Source organism: Chaetura pelagica, unplaced genomic scaffold (genome assembly GCF_000747805.2).
Source record: "Chaetura pelagica isolate M959 unplaced genomic scaffold, ChaPel_1.0 scaffold246, whole genome shotgun sequence".
Classification (NCBI taxonomy): Eukaryota; Metazoa; Chordata; class Aves; order Apodiformes; family Apodidae; genus Chaetura; species Chaetura pelagica.
In genome coordinates this window covers 3,176,939-3,194,896 of record NW_009953647.1, presented here as the reverse complement: position 1 = coordinate 3,194,896, position 17,958 = coordinate 3,176,939, and the positions used below count along the sequence as shown (strand labels likewise).

Here is a 17,958-nt window from a genome sequence, read left to right as displayed (position 1 = left end):
TAAAATTAATAATGTAGAACTATTTTCTGTGAAATATTACTTAAAATTAATATCAAAATTCAGATTATTACTGAGGCCCACATAACATAATTACAGCACTGCTCTGAAAAATCAAAGGGTGTGATCCCGATGCTTTCAGCCAAGTGTAGAAACTCTGAAAGAGTTTCCTTTCCTGGCAGTTTTGTAACATTTTTTGCAGCAGTGAGAATTGCTTGATGAGACCCTTTGCCTGGAATATACTTTTGATGTCTGAGACAAGCCTGAGATTTCTGCTTCCTATTTAATTTTTAAGTAACTACTGCTTTAAAGTTCTGAGCCCAAGTTTCCTGCCCCAAGTAAACCAAACCTCTTCAATTTTTACTTTCATTTTCCACTTCTGCTTTTCTTTGCCAGTCAGATCATTTGGAACTGACACAACAGGCTTCCTAACCCTACAGTTTCCACATTTTTTGTACAATTGATCATCACTTCCTTTTCTATGTCCAAATAAAATAAACTTCAAGGCTATGCATTAAAATCTCCTAAAAATAGTGCCATGTCTAGTGCAGCTAGAGCAGACTTCTGATTTCAGTGCTGGAGATGAGGAGACATCTCACACAGTTTCTGGAAAAAGGAAGAAACTCTGTGGCTAATATGATGCAGAAATAGGGATTCTCCTAAGAGAGAGCCTGGGTAGAATCTGACACTGTGATATCAGAAAACAAAACTTCCTTTTTAGTCTCAGTGCTATGCAGTGTAATTCAGAGCACAGCTGAAGAAGGTAATAAAGCCAGAGGCTTCTCCTTCCACTTTCTGCCAAGCCTGCAGCTACTTATGGGGACACAAAAAACCTTTCATGACAACAGTATGGATTTCCTCATATGGACCAGGTGACAAACTTTCAGCACACAAGTAGCATGGCACAGCTGCCCTAGGAAGCCCCAGAAAAGAAAGGGCCCTACAGCAAGGGCAGAGAGCACCAAATATTTTTTTTTATATACATATTTTATGTTATAATATATATGTAAAAATCTTGCCTGTATACATACATATCATTGCAGCCAGAAATATCCATTTACATCAGAAGTTTTTCTCCTGGTCCTGAAACTTTGTCAGAAGAACTTGTAATAAATATGCTTTACTCATACTATTACGTGGGGTTTTTTTAAAAATCAACCTATTTTAGTTATGCATCTTGACATGTTCGCCTCCTGTACATTGACCAAATTACCTGTGAAAGTGGTATTTGTTGGGGTTTTCTTAATAAGGATTCAAAATATGTGCATTAGGCTTATTGATGCAGCAGCTCACAAGACACTTTCATACCTTAGGGAACAGGATGTGCACCTACAGCCACACTCATTCGTTCACTTGACCCGTTGTGTGTGTGTGTTAGGTTTCACCACCAGTCATATCTTCCCAGAGTCTGGACCTCAGAGCTAACCCAACAGCTCCCACCACAGCATTCATCTCCTCTGTGGCAGATTACAACATGGAGTACACCTTGACCAAAACATGCTTTTCTAAACTTCTGTCCCTGATTAATTCATTTCCAATGAAGATTTTTGTTTTTAAAGTAGAAAAGCTCTACCAGATAATGTTAAGAAGTAATACCAAAAAAGCCTGCAACCAGTTCACTGTCTTCAGCCAAAACTCATTATGACAAGAGCTTGATTCTTCATATTCAGAAGTTTTATGAAAAGGAAATTCCAATAACCATTTTTTTTTCCCCAGTTCCTCTGACAAGATTAACTATATTCTGCTTCAGCAATAAAATATAATGATAATAATGGTGATAATAATAATAATTAATAAATAACAACAACAATACCACCACCACATTAAACTACCATTCACTTGGAGTGCTCTTCTCTTCTCAATGTGTTAATTGGACACCAGCTTTTCTGTGACCCTGAGGAGGGGAGAACATTCCTTTCAACCTCACTGCTGTGTTTTTGTGATCACACTAGCAGGCCTACTTGCCCAGCAGCAATCCAGGCAGAGCCGGCTGGTTTGGTGCAATCTGGAAGGCTGCTATAATAACAGAGAGAACAAAAAGCACACGGAAGAGCCTGGCGGCTGTATAAAACTCCCTCCCAGCTCCAGTCCCTGCACAAGTGCACCAGCCTCAGCAATCAGCATGACCAGCCAGTCACAGGGAATCCAGCAGCTTTTGCAGGCAGAAAAACGTGCCAAGGACAAACTGGAGGAAGCCAAAAAAAGTAAGTAGCTGGCCCGGTTTTACTCTAGTTTTCAACTTTACTGTTGCTTTCAGAATTACACTGGCTCACAAAAACAAAAACAAACAAAAAAACCCCATTATTTCATCCATGTACATTGGAGCTGTGCTGCTTCTGTTCTTGCTTCTCACTTAGTGCTGTGCCTTGACTGCAGCCAGGCATTTAACCAAATCTGAACATTCAGAGTTTGCTTAAAATTCTGTGTGGATGTGTGCACACACACTCTTGCCTCGTTACAGAAAATAAGGTTTTCTTTTTTATATTCACCCTGTCAGCTAGTTTTATTCCTGCTTTATCTCAATGCCAATAATGGCATTATGGCCTTGCTTAGCTATTCAAACCAGAAACCTACATGCCTCTGGTTGCTAGCTCTGTACGACCAGACCCCTGGTCGTCTCTTTATAGGCCTTATATAAATTTTTCAGTGTTCCTTCTTACTTAGAAAAGCTGGTGAGTTGCCTTCTAATCTTAGCTGAACTTCAAAAAAAAATAAATAAAATCAACAAAGGGAGGCTTCAGCACAATCATAGTAATCAAAGTCATGACACAATCACAAGAACTCAGTACTGTAATAGGTCATTCATATAAATCTGATTACATGGTACAAGTGATCAGTAAGAGATTAAATGTTCAATTCAAAATAAACTTCTTGTTTACTTAATGTCTAAAAGGCCAGGGCAAAGCATGTGTAGAGATAAAAAAAATGTATTTTTATTCTAGTTAATATATAAGCAAATTTCATTATGAAAAATATTAAAATGAAAGTGTCTGCTAGAATAATTTAGATTAAAGAAATAATTCTGGCAGAGTCGGTCCATTATCTATTTCCTTAATTCATTTCCCAGAGGGAGAATGCAAAATACGGTGACCTTATTCTCCTGAATGTAGGTACCAACCACATAAGTCACTGACCTGCAATAGCATTGAAACTTTAATACTGTTTCAGGGAGTTATCTTAATTTAGAACCCAACAGCAGCAAACAATGGCGTCCTGCAGGACTCAAAATGCACAAAGTTCATGCCACGTGCAACAAGTGTGGTGAAGGAATATATATTATTTTCCAGGGAGAAACAGAAGCTAAACAAAAATATTTTGTGTCATTTCAATTTCTCTTCTACACATAATTAGCACTGGTTTGTGTTCCTTAATTACTGACATATTAATTTGTGCAGAAACACAAAAGGTAAGTAGAAAGGCAATAACCCTTCCCTGAGCACCTGTCCACTGCCTGTGAAATAAGAGGAAAAAAACCCCAAATATTCTCCAACCTTCATAAAACGGAAGGCTCACAAAAAGGTGTTTGGAATAATTAAGTGACCTGACCTTCATACAGCCAAACAAGGTGCTCTGCATGGCTCCTTGTTCTGCCCTCATCATGTAACGCAAAGGAAACACACTGTTCCCCACAGCCAGGAGCAAGAAAGTGAATGCCCTGGAAAGGTACAGTCCCCAGAGAGGGCAGAGGGAGTCTGGTCTGAACACAGACTGAAGAATCAGGCCTTCAGCTATGATGGTTTGATGTTGATAATCCTTTTAGTTTTTATTACTTTGTTTTTATTTGGTTTGCTTTTGTTTTTAAAAACAGAAAAGTCAGATTGGCTTTTTTTAAAAAAAACCAGACAGTTAAAAAGAGGTTTCACAAAGTAAGAAGCTCAAAAAATAAAAAGCATCATTATAACATTAAAGTAATGACCAAAGACGAGTGTCTTGCAGTATCCAGATGTGGTTACAATTGCACGTGTGCTACAAAACACACACTTCCCTGTCATCACCTCAGCCACACACAGGGTGCTTGAGATAATCATTACAGATAAAGTATCTTCCAGACCTCTCTGAGACATAAACCTACACCTACCAGTGTTTCAGTGTTTAGGAAGGAGTTATTATTCAGCATCTACAGATAAACAGCTCTTAAGAATTTTGCTATCAGTAAAAAAATTTCTAGTAGAAATACTTCAGCAGTATGAGTTTCTCCTCTATAATTTTTAAAGCCAAACATAAAGCCTGTGTAAAAATTATGAAGGAAAAATCAGGGTGGGTTGGGGATTGAAGTGGAGAGAAGCTGAGAAGAGGATAAAGAAAACAGAACCAGACTCTTTCTGGTGGTAGCCATTTAAAGGCTAAAAGACAGTAGCACAAATTTAAACATAAGAAAACAACTCTATAACCCAAGAACAGGCTTCCCAGAGGAAGAGCTGTAGAGTCTCCTTCTGGAGACATTCAAAATCCACTGGATATGGCCCTGATCGAGCTGCCCTTGCCAAGCCTCTCTGAGCAGGGGCTTGGAGCAGACCCCAGAGGCCCCTTCAAAAGCTTCAGCAGCTCTGTGCAATCCCATGAAAAACCTCAAGCATTCCTAAGAGGTTTTATTCCTAGGTATAACAAATTAAGGGCACGAAGTCCAAATAACTACTGACATGGCATATTCCTCTACAGCCTAAAGACTTCGGTGAATATTTCTGTTCATGTTAAATACTACCAACAGTTTCTACCTGGGTGCAAACACCAAAGCTCTTATGAATTTTAGATCATGGGTCACACGAGCAAGCTCAGGCCTTAATGCTACCAATTCTTGTTTTTCTGAGAACTGTTGCACCCTGAATTTGGTGCAAAACCAAGCATTATAGCTAATCTAACAGAATCATTATACCTAGACAGTCTTTATTATATTAAACATAATATATTAAACATATATTAAACTTAAACAAGTATTTAATGAAGCTATAAAATAACCATGTTGTCCTTAATTTCAGTATTTTTCATGGCAGTGTCACTGTGCTACCTTAGATACCTTACTGTACCAGTATAACTTAAATACTGTGGGACAAAGACAAAGGAGATATTTTTAGTGCCAAATACATTTATGCCAAGTCAGATAAACTCCAATAGTCTCTTCCCTGAGTGATTCTGCAGTTGGATGACCATAAAGGATTGCAACCTGATCTAGTAGGAGGTGTCCCTGCCCATGCAGGGGAGTTGGAACTAGATGATCTTTAAGGTCCATTCCAACTCAAACCATTCTATGATTCTATGATTGCATAGTTTGAGCGTAAAAAACAAGTTAAAAGGAAGTACACAAAATGCAACCAATATATCTAGTGCAACTGGTTAACCTGTACACACACAGTTAAGAGAAATAAGGCGAGGATATGCTGCTTCACCCTGGAAAAGAACAGCCCAGAACCACCTGGTACCAGTTAAGATCAGCAGGTTCTGCCTGGGGTCTGGCACTCCACAGCTCAGGGCTGCCAGTGTCAGCAATCAACCCGCCCAGCGAGTGCTAACACAGTCCCAGCCCTGATAAACTCTACATGTGACCTTCTTTGTCACCACACACAGACTCTGCACATCACCATGATCCCAGCAAGTCCACCTATTCTATTTACACTGTAACAGGAGAAGAATGAAAGGCAGACTGTTCATGGGACACAACCAGGAAAAGTCATTTTCAAGGAGATGTGATTAGCAAAACTGCCCTTCTGCAAACCCTTCAGTGTTTACAGTTGATACATAACCAGATAAGAATGTAGTGTGAGCACACATTGTCTTGTATATAAACAGATAATGGGCATAGTTTTTGCTGACATATGTGCAGCTCTTTGTAATGCAAATTCCACTCTGGATAAATGAAAAATCAGCAAATAAATTATATTTATAGACAGGAAGCAAAGCAATTATATTTATAGACAGGAAGCAAAGCAAAAATACAGTGCTAAAGCTGCTCTGTACATCTTTTTCATACTTCTTCCTCAATACCCTTTATCCTGGCTATCCTGGATATCTTTATTGTATCATTGGCTGATGTCGTTTATAACAGAAAAATTATTAATAGTTTGTTGGTAAATGCACAAATGAAAGGTTGAAATTATTAAACTGATTAAACACAAACCAAAGTAGTCTGCAGTCCTTTGGCCTTTTACACACAGCACTGCTTTACCAATCACTTTTGCTTTAAGAATAATTTGGATCCCAGACATAACTGAGCATGTTCAGAGCCAAGACATCAATTCCTGAAAATCCTTTTGGGTAAAACAAGGCAAATGAATGTGTCATGAACGTTAGGCTTAACAAAACTTGTTTTCCTATAGGTTTTTATATCTTGGATTGGATTTCTAGTGCCTAACAAAATGAAAACTCAAATGAAAGATTTCAGAAAATCAGATTAAAAACAAATGTTAATCAAATTACATCAATGACACTCTCTTGAAAAAAATATCCAGGACATATTTTATCTACTGAAAAAGCTATACATACTGATCAGCTGCTTCTATTGTATTTCCAATTTTGCAAATCCAATTTTGCAGACAATTTAACACTCTTGAAGACAATTGAAATGGTCCTATTTAAAGAAAATATAGTCAATATTTGGCAGCTTCTTCATATGACATGATTTCTATGCAGAAACTCAGTTTTTATCCAGCCAATTTTATCACAGCAGGTTTTGGAAAGTAAGAAAACTTAGTGTTTGAGCAAATTAGAATGCAATGTTTTTGTTGTCTATTGTCTTTTTCTTGCAAAATCTAAAAAAACAGCAAACTAAAAAAATGTTGCCAGTTTTTATGTATCTAACCAGAGCTAGGTATTTCATTAACATCACAGAAGTAGCTAGAAAAAAGAAGACAACCATACTAATAGTGCTTTCCCAGGTCAGGTAAGAAGATCTAATACAGGACTGACTTATTACAGAAAGTTGGTTAAGACTTGACATGGTTAAGACAATTTAACATGATGTCTAGAAATGTCCAGGCTGTCAGCTTACTGTAGTCATGGACAAGAGTGAATGCAGGCTTAGCACAACTGCTTTGCTGCTCCTTGACTTCAAGGATGGGAAGGAGGGACAAAGAGGCAGCAGCAAACCTGGCCCTCACAGCATGCCCTTTGGGGCAAAAGCCTCTTCAAACTTGGAACTTTCTGTACCTGACCTTTCTGATCCTAAAGGAAATGTCACGGGAACAGGTTGGTTTGTCCATCCTCCTGTATTATTTGCCCTCTTCTTGCACAATCTTGGCTGAACTTTCATGCTCTGGTACCCTTCAGTGTGCAAGGTTTTAGTTCAGCTCAGCTGTGCTATTGTCACAGAGAATCCCATCCAGAAGATCAGTAAGACTTCAAAAAGGCAATCCTGTATTGCACAACTAAGGTAGCAGACAAGAGGTTAATAACAGATGGATTAATTAATTTTGGTTTGTCTCTAGTGAAACAGCAGGTTAAGCTCTAGTTTCTGCTCAACTCAATCAGGTGCAGCATATGCACTATCGCATATGTTGGCAGTTGCTGATTTTGTCCGCAACATTGTTGAACTAACAGTAATTTACTCACAGCTTTTCCACTTAATTAAATAGCAAGCAGCAGGTTCCTGCTGTGCCAGTCCTAAAGGCATCATAGAAAAATGAAATGGCTGCCACCACGCAGTGACACCCTATGTATTGTGCTTACTCCAGTGCACTGTCAAGAGCTGACATGTATGCATATATCTATTTTTGGTTCACTACCTACATTGTCAGAGGCAAACAAGCTCTTGTTTTACAGTGAATCTCTTTCCATTTTGTGCATTTCAAATGGAATTATTTATCTCTCTGGTGGCTGAATACATAACATATTTACCACAGATGGCCCCCCAGATGGAATTTGAAATTAAAATCCCACTGATTTTGAAATAATTTAATTTGCTAGAGAAACCCAACTCCTCAGCTGGTGAAGTTGGCAGAGTTTCACTGTAGGCACTCCCCCTGATGTCCAGCTCCAGAAAATCAATGCCTGGCTCCACTCCTGAAGGAAACTCTCTAAAAGACTGGTTCCAAATTCCGAGAGAAGAATAATGGAAAATTTAAAATACAAACATAAACCTGCTTCCAAATTTTGTAGTCCACATTGATGTCAGGCTCTAACACAATCCTGTCAGTTCACGTGTACTGGTCGCAAAACTTTGTAAGAGTGAGTGACATAAGCTGAGGAAATCAGCCCTTATCAAACAAATACAAACTCTGTGAAAGTACACACTAGGTTTTAAACTGCCTCTCTGCTCTTTACACACAAGCACAGTGCTTCAGTGGACTCAAAGAAATATAATTAACTATGGAGGAGAGCACCACACTGATGAGAGTCAGTTAAGCTATCCAGTTCCTCACTAAGTTGCCCCTTCCCGTAAAAAGCCTTTATACAATCATGTGCCCCAGGTTCCACAATAACCAAACCCACAAAATCAAACAGTCCAGTAGTCAAGACTTCAAAAGAAAATTCACATTTCAGGCATCTCTCTGCTTCTACTCACCAATCTGCTGATAATGACTTCAGAAAGAGCTGCCAAGTGGGCAAATAATAATTTACTACCGGACCAGGCATTTTACCCAGGCTTTTGTTGAATCGCAGATGCATCAAAACCAACAGTTTTCTTTCTCCCAAGATTTGGCTTCCTCATTGTGCCATGCTCAGCAGAAGCACCTGCTAAGGCTCCAGAAGCCCAGCACAGGTGTAGCCAATCCAGTGTAGCAGCCTAGAGAAAATAAATCAGAAATACTAATGCTTGTCTTTCTAGTCTACTGCTACTATTCTAGTCTGGCTGCTACTATTGCTGATGTAGAAAAGATATTTATCTAAACATCAAGCTGTGATTAAAAAAAAAAAAAAAAAAGAATCCTTTGCATTATGAGAAAACTTGCATTTGCAAAAAGACTTCTGTTGTTAGTAAACCAAGAAGCTTTTCATTTGATGTGTGCTTTCTCACAAGGAGTTGGTGTCAGAAGATGGGTGTCTGCTTGACTGGCTTTCAGACAGGAGGTACCCTACCTAAGTCACTCTGGCTCTTCTGACCACTCTTTTGCAAATACATCTGCTGTCAACTTTGCTTATCATGTAAAATACCTCTGATTTAGAGAGATACATCTTTTGGTATAAGGTAGCAAATGTGAAGTAAATCCTTATTTCTTCCCTCATTAGGAAAAGGAAAGAGGCTGAAGCAGGCCAAAGAAGAAGCCATAGCTGAGATCGACCATTACAGATTACAGAGGGAGAAGGAATTTAGAAGCAAGCAAACAAATGTAAGTAAGAAATCTGCATGTGTTCTTTTGTAGTGTCAATGTGCTCAGTGGTAAAACAAATTATTTCAGTGTTAAATGGAAACTTCTGCAGACTAACTTGATCATACCAATTAGACACAGAGATATCACCCATGACATGCATATGCTTAATTTTAACTTTTTCACAGGCTTTGAATGCATTTGCAGAAGGTATTGTGGACTTCCACAACTAAAACTCTCCAGATTCTGTATTTGGTTCATGCTAGTCCTTCGAAAATGTATCACCCGTTTCTTAAACTCCAGACAGACCTCATTCCTTTCCTGGAACTGGAGGTTTCAGTAAGGTGGATGTTTCAGTAAAAAGCAGTCTTAAAATCTTTCTATTTTTGTTCCACTTTAACCGACCTTTTTGCCTGCATATGACTGCATCTTTGATTAAATGAAATCAGCAAATCTTTTGAGTTTTTTTCCTAGATTTTCATAGTAAAAGTGGTCAGGCTGATATTTTCTTATGTGAATTCTGGTATGTTTTATACGTTTGTGCCATCTTGCATTTTTCTCTAGTATTTTCATGAAGGTTCACAAACAGCCATCTTACTACTTCCTCACATTTTTGTTCTTGTTTTTTCCCCTGCTTGTTTCATGCAAAGGCAAGGAAACTACACGTGCAGAAGCAGTCACCAAAAAAAAGCCAAAGGGGTCGAATAAAAACTGCTTTACAAACGTGTCATTTCAGTCACACTTCACATAAAACATTTTCCAGCAGAGATCACAAGCCTTAGGAAGAGACATACACACAAAGTCTGTAATGCACACTGCCAGCCCCCAGACACACTGTCACACAGCCAGGCCAGGTGGAGTTGTCCTAATGTACAATTTCAGATGTTTACTGACACTAAAATGCAGTAAAAACACCTCTAAAACGTGTTCACCTTTTCAGTCAAACCAGACTTCTTGGTTTAGGTCTGAAATAGCGGAAAAGTTGTTGCTTTAGTGTGAACTCAATTTTTAAATCACAAACAAAGCTGCAGGGAAAGGCCACTGTTTGTCAACTGAACATTTCACACAAGCAGGACAGAGCACATACTGCTTCTCAAATGACAGCATGTTGTACAAGATCATTGCAGTCTGCCTTCACGTTCCCTGACCCCATTATGTCGAACATTTATCTATCCAGAGAAATGTAATCATTATTAACCTGTGCCTGAAAGGCAGGAGTTCCAACTAAGCCAGTTTAGAGGGAAGTCTGATGCCCAGTTAAGATTACTGGCTCAGGTATTTGGACACAAGTATTTATTATTTTTTCACAGTCTCATTTAATGCTATTTCTCCCCTTGCTTTTTGTTGCTGTATCCAAGCTGGGGTAAATTTTCTCATACTATGAGATCTTCTGCATCAGTCTGCATCAAAATGAACAGCAGTAGCAGCAAAAAAACCAACAATTAATTGAGGTTAGAGTGACAATACTGCTTTTTTCAAAATATACAAATCTTAAGCCCGGATCTCAAACCAATTCTGCTGGTGCTCGTGGTATTTGTACTCCGGGTCTGAGACCACCCAACTCTGAAGATGTGAAGCCTACTTCTGAATTTTGTGGCTTCCAAGTCAATGTAACATTTTAGAGACTTTGGAATGACACTAGCATAAAACTAGTCTGGGCAAAGGAAGGGACGGACCTTCAAGGTCAGCAGAAATTACAGACTAAGCAGAAAATTGTCTGCATTCTGACAAGAAAAAAGGTCTTCAAATTCAGAAGCAGAAAAGGGTAAAAAATGTAGAAAAGCAAGAATCTACTATCTCAAGTTACAGTATTAGCATGAATTGAGAGAGCAGGTTCCCAGGCTATAGAGGATCATCTTAAAGTTGTAATACTTTTCTTGAGGCTTTTCAAAAGTATTTAGTAGCTGGATAGCATGCAGCCATCTGGGATCTCTAGAAAGTTATTTTCCCCAGTGGAAAAAATTAGCTTCATAAATCTAGTTTAAGCTGTACAATCTTTCCCAGAGACCCTTACAACTTGTCTAAAAGCTAAAATAAAATGCCAGCTAAAAATAGTTACTATAGAAAACTATAATCCTTTCCCGACATCTACAATTATGTCTACATGCTGTATTTCTTCCAAATCAAAACGTGTTTTACATCTGGATTACGGACAAACTTCTTACTACGCTGACAGGTACTGATAAATAGAATTGCAAAAGTAATTTGTGCAAAAGGTCTTAACTTAGCTGCTTTTCCTTCTTTTAAGGACTAAGTTGGGCTGAAATCACATGGAAAATATAACTAGTTACTTCTCCCTCGTTTCTGGTAATCCTCTAGGTATCCTACTAACATCACAGGTTGGCTTCAGCTGCTAGTCCACCCCAGAGTAGCATGGCTGCAACAAGAAGAATGTTACTTATTCCTTTCTTACTCTGTCAGCCTGCAGAAATGTCTTCTGTTCTTCCCCATAGAATTCTTTAGCTGGAAACTAATTTATCTGCCTGTATCTGAAGGACTTTTCCATAAGGGAAGAATTCAAGTGATGTTGGGGCAGTGGGGGTGGAGAGAGCAAAGTCGTGGATTTGGAATGTGTGCATCTGTTTATAACATAACCTTGCTAAAATGTTCAGCAAGTCTAGTCAATTAAATTCTAAGCGAATGTCCTGATATTAACTGTGCCAAAAGCTGTCTGGTATTTTGCCAGATAAGAAAAATTCAACATTAAAAGACCTTGTCTGAGGCCTGTTGGGGGTTATACATCACTAACTGCTGAAGACATTTCAAGTACTCTGAAACTGTAATTATGCATCGTGAGGAAGGCTCTCCCATGTTCTTCTCCTTAGCTGCTCTTTCATTCATTCTCACTGAGGCCAAGCAAAGCACACTGGTGATAGAACTTAGTTGACTAGTCATTAAAATAGACAACAAATTAAATGAGCTATATAAAAGACCAAACATGTACAATTGATCCCACAGTGAGCTGAGAAACTTTCATTACATGGAGAGATACCCATTGCTAATAAGCATATGAAAGAGTTCCCTTTAATCCTGTTTTTACGTGTACAGTTCAACCTAGATGATACCCTTACTGTTAGGAAGCACTGTGAGAAGTTTGTGTTATATTTATGCTAGATGATGAAGTAAAGTGCAATGAACAGTCATATATAACCCTCTATTTTGCTCAGAGGACTTCTGCTTTTCAGGAAATGGGATCCCAAGGTAACCTCTCTGCTAAAATAGAAGAACAAACAATAGAAACCATCCGAAACCTCACCAGCAGCTACCACAAGAACATGGAGAGCATGATGAAAAAGCTTATGAACACAATATGCGACATCAGCCCTGAAGTTCACCCAAACTTCAGACACACAGTTTAAGATTCATAGATATGCTGGGGAAGGATACTTATAAAAAGTAGCCTTCTTTCTTGATAAGCATAATAATTTCCTTGTATATTCTTTCTGGACGTGTGAGGAAAATGAGGGAAAAAAGGCACACAGTTCTGCATAGGCTTTTGGCAAAACAAGAATTATGTGGAATTTCACAAGCATTTGTTGGAATATTGTTTCCTGTTGTCGTTTAGAGACAAGTCAAGAACAACAGAATAAATATTATTTGACACCAATAGCTTTTTGATGGGAGTCTTTATTCCTTTTCTCTTATAAAATGTTCTGTACTAGGATGTGGTTTTGCATAAAGTCTGTTTATCCCAATCCTTACTGTAGTTCAAGTCACATGAAACAGAATATTTAAAAAAAAAAAACTAAAATAAAGCATTTCTTTTTTCCTTGTGACACATGGAGTGGTGTGGTTATGGGACATATGGGAACTCAGTAGCTTATGATTAAAAAAATATATTTTTTGTATACTAATTTAAAGCAAAATAGAGCTGACTTGTGCAGAATTATGTTCAAAATCTGTACTCAAAGTATTGTCTTGTTGTTTAGCTACAGCACAAGCTTTATATAGCTCTGTTAAGTGCGAAAAAAAAGAGAGCAGGAGTAATCATTATTTACAAAATGTCTTTGGTTCAAGGTGCAGACTAGCACATCCATCATCACCTATACAGTTACACCAAAAGCACAGGAACCCATGGGCTCAAGCTCTACACCAGTTACACTATAAGGTACCTTAATCCACAGGTTGCTCACAGAAATCATGTCAGTTAGAGCTCACTTCTGTTACCCTAAGTGACCTTGAGTAATACTTCCCTCTGCAATGGCAGATTTCCCTTGGAATAAATTCTACTGAAGTTAGGAAGATACAATATCATCTGGTGGGTCCAAGGTGAAGCCCATTTAATCTGATGGCAGGCTGATGAAGCAGAGGGTCTGGCACACACTTGCCTCATGAACCCCCTTTGTGCCTTTTCTCAACTACAAAATGACACTGAATCAGAGAATAAGCATGAGAAATTGCAATGACTAGCAAACAATAGCCATGAGTTTCAGTCCACGTAGACACAGACAAATCATTTCACTTTCACAGCAGCTGGTCATGGGCAATCTCCTGTTCCAGTGAGGTTTACACAGCTGACATGCTGTTATGTGTAAAATGACCATAAAGCCATAGTCGACTTAATGTCAGCAAACGTGACTCCTCAAGGCTGTGCCTGATGCCTAATAATCTCCAACAAGCCCTGATTGTTACAGTCTCCTATGCTTTATTATATTCTCTGAGGACAAAGGGATGCCAAGGAATGGGAAAGAGGCTAGAAATCCTATTGACATCAGATGAAAGGCTCATTTATTTGGGAGTGCTTTGGATCAGGTTGTGATAGGCTTTGATTTACTGGGCAGAGGAAGGAACCACAGTCCCAGGCTATGTGCCCAAGCCAACACAGGCACCCTCCTGCCTGGCACGGGGCAGTAAGGATTGCCTCACTGCCTATATACACATGCTCCAGTCTGTGACATGGCTGCAGGCCCAGTGGAGTGCCCAACTGTCAGGCACAGCTTTTCTGCTTTGACTGTCAGCAAGGTGGACCCTCCTCTGTCACAAGGACTCGCTGCAGAGTTCAGGATTGCTTCGCTTTCCCTCCTGGGCTACCTCAGCCCCCTTTCCACCAGTCACCACTTCTGAACATACAGAAATGTTGCAGGCTCAGCTGCAATGGGGTTTCCACTGCCAGCTGTGTGTGATAACAGTACGCACTCCTGTACAATAAGAGCAGACTTCTGTGTAGCAAGCAGCAAGTTAGAAAAGCAGCTTTTCAGGTCACCAGCAACTCAGATTACATCAAATAAAGCTTTGCCTTCCTGCATTGCTCTGCTTCTTTTTATGACATTTCCTATTTTTCTCATTCTTGACCAAATCTCTCCTCTGCTACCAACTGCTTCTCTTGCAAAGCTTCTGTCCTCTTTTCAAGGCTACTCTACCTTCTGGTCCTAACGGCTTCAGAATACATTATCCCTTCAATAGACTCTCCTTGACAAAAACCCCAGCACATGGTGGGAAACAGCAGAAGCCACCAGCAGCACGGATGAGCCCTGTCTAGAGGGGGTGGTGCAGCTGAGCCATCTCTCACGTAGTGACACTGCACTGTTATCAAGGCAATGTCCTGCTGGTACCCCTCCTATCACCTACATGCCTGAGAAACAAATTGTGTCTCAAGTACTCAAGCTTTCTGAATGTGACTATTTTCTTGAACTTTGGCCAGAACAAAGAGTCCCTGCTGATGAAAAAGGAATTAATTCATTATGATTAGCTCTTTGATCTTGAGAGATACACATCTGAGAGCTTTGAGCACTCTGTGCATTTGCTTTCTTCTACAATCATTCATATTCTTAAAAGGGAAAGGGTCGTTATACCACCCCTTTTAGCTGTACAGAGGCAAAGGCCAAATTAGACTTCATTTAATTTGGCAAGATATTGGGGGTTTTTAAATGAAGAGTGTAAAGTACCAGCTGTACCAATGGACTATTGAAGTGCCAAGAAAATGCCTGCTGGATTTGCAAGTGCACAAAATATCTTGTATTTGACATCCACATATTAAGGATAACAGCAAATAATCACTCCACACAAAGAAGAGAAATAATAGAAACCAGTAGGTTTAATTTCAAAATGCTGTCAAACGCATAAAAGAGTAAAAACGCTTACTTTGTATTACCAGTTACCTACTGTGGATGATTACAAATTAGTGGTTAGACCACTCTAGAGCAGAACAAGCTCCTAAGGTTTAAAAAAATAATTACCCTTGCCCCTGTGGTCCACTTAATGGGAAAACATTACCTTCAACTGGAATTTCTCTTAACTAAATTTCTATGAGTGAGTTGCATCTTTCAACTATGGATTTGTTTTTTCTCAAATAACTGTGTGCAGACTAATCAAATGTTATGTAGACATGATTAGTCTTCAGTCCCAGCCAGTTGTCAGGCTCTGAGACTAGGAAAACTAACCCATAGGAAGGATGCCTGTGTGGCATTTCGTTATCACCTTCTCTTTACCATGGGGCAAAGAATGTTCCCTGACTGTCCAACAACTGAATGGGGAGCCAGGTGCTACTGAAAATAAACATAAGGGAAGGAAAGGATTAGAGCAGCAATTCCAGTTCTTTTCTGTTACTGAAACCCACCACAGTCATGCATTGATTAAGTAGGAAACTTGGATGTTACGTAAAGTTATGTTCTGCCTCGTGTATACAATGTATTTACTTCAAAATAAATTCCTCCTGTTCGTTACAGAAACAGACGAAATGCCTGTGACACAATACACAAGTGTCATATATTCCTGTCAGGTTCACAGTGGCCTGTACTTCACAGATTTGATTATTCCACATTTTATGGTAGTGTAAGGCACTTCAAACCCTGAGCCTTCCCTGAGGAATGTTAACGCTTGTTAGAAGTACACGGCCCAACCAGCATTACTACCAAACACTTGGAAAATGTTACATCAGAGTACTATTAATACACTCTATTGCACTTACAAGACATGACTGCATGCGAAAAATCTGATGACTTGCAAGCTTATTAACTTACTGAGATTCCTCGTTGGTTTTATGAAAGATATGCCACAGCTGAATTACCTGACCCAGGGTGATTCCTGAAGGTCCCTCATGCCCCAGATATCTGATTTATTTACAAGTACATTGGACTCCAATGTGCTACCAAATTTCCATATCACTTTTGGAAAGACAGACACTTTGAGTAGAGCTGTGCTCCAGAAAATGCTTCTTTGGTTAAACACAAAATTTCCATGAAATATCATGCCAGAAAAATTACCTCAATACTTGCTATTAAATCGATTTTGCTTTAAGAAACACAGTATTTATAATTCAATCCACTTCTAACCAAATAGCATAAAAATTAATAGAAAACAGATCAGCAATGTCAATATAACCTAATTTGTATAACCTCCTCTATATATGTCATTGTGAAGGACCAGGTATTTCCTTACACGAACATGAAATGTCCTTTGAGTCAGCCGACAAAACTGACTTAAAACGGCGTCTCCACACGGCAGGAAACCCCCTCTGTGTGTGTGTTGGGGGGGAGCAGCTGCTGCAGGGGAGGAGCCGTGGCCGGAAGCAGGGGCAGGACTAGGTCCCGTCTGATTGGCTGAAAAGCCCGGAAATGCAAAACTGGCGCCGAAGAACCCCATGAGAGAGGCAGCGCAACACGCCCCTCTCTCTCTCGCTCTCTCCTCGTGTGTTCGAGGCGGTCGTCTACACACACAGCCTGCCGCCGCCATTTTTCCTGCTGCGCGCTGCCGCCCGTCCCCGCTGCTGGGAGCTGCCCTGCTGCCTGCCGTTCCTGCTGGGAGCCGCCCGCTGCAGAGCCTGCCCGCTCACTGCCTCCCGCTCACTACCTGCCCGCTCGCCGCAGCCGCCGCTGCCAAAGCCCCAGTCCCAAAGTCCCGGAGCCGCTTCTCTCTGGGGGGGGGGCGACCTGCACTTGGAGTGCCCGCAGCCTCTTTGCTACCCAGCTCATCCTACCTGCACTGCCGTGGTGAGACAATTCCGGCTACCCCAGCTTATAGGGGAAAATATAATCCAGCCATTCGGGCATACCCCTCCCCTCTCCTTCCAGCACGTGAATAAGATGTGTAACTAAGGTGTACCCATATATGTTTAATGTGTTATAACCACTCCTTTTGAACCTCCTGCCCCAAATTGCTTTGTTTTCCCCACAATAAACCTTGCTGTTGTTAGAAATTTAGTAAGCACTGAGCGAGTTATTCACTCAAAAAAGTCGGGACATAAGTTCCTGTATCCTCTGTGTGAGGCGATACCCACGTGTGGATCTCTCAGCAAATCCTGATAAGTTAATACACTCCAATAAGGAGATATAATAGGTCACGGATCGTGACAGTCATATAAATATTTCTTTTTACAATTCTGTGGCACTGATTTATTGAAGAAAATAGATGGATAGATAAATACAGATATATAACCTAAGTGTCATTTAACCATGCATGTGCCAGTGTGGAGAATAAACCTAGCATTCTGTGGCAACCCTCTTTCCATTCAGACTTAGCTGTGGGAAGTAGCACAAATACATGAACTAACCCATTTCTGGCAGTGGGATAATTTATACCCATGCTTCAAATTAAACAAAGGTGAAGTGTGGTGGCAGTTCAGAGAGCAGAAGTGAGATCAAGCAGCAAGGACAGGCTGCCAGGGCACTGCAGGTGCTAGAAATTGCTCCTGTCCTGAATTTTGATCCACTTCTCTGCACCGGGTGGCTGCCCTCTGCCTAGCATCAGCACCCAGGAACATATACCCATATATGTCATGAGCTAC

The 17,958-nt window shown here is 40.0% G+C and overlaps 1 protein-coding gene across 1 annotated transcript; it reads left to right on the top strand.

Moving 5' to 3' along the window:
* The first annotated feature begins 2,119 nt into the window (after window positions 1–2,119).
* Window positions 2,120–12,595, top strand: ATP6V1G3 (ATPase, H+ transporting, lysosomal 13kDa, V1 subunit G3). Its single transcript, XM_009999939.1, has 3 exons — window positions 2,120–2,201; window positions 9,157–9,257; window positions 12,422–12,595. The coding sequence occupies exons 1-3, from the start codon at window positions 2,120–2,122 to the stop codon at window positions 12,593–12,595; spliced, it is 357 nt and encodes a 118-aa protein (XP_009998241.1).
* The last annotated feature ends 5,363 nt before the right edge of the window (window positions 12,596–17,958 follow it).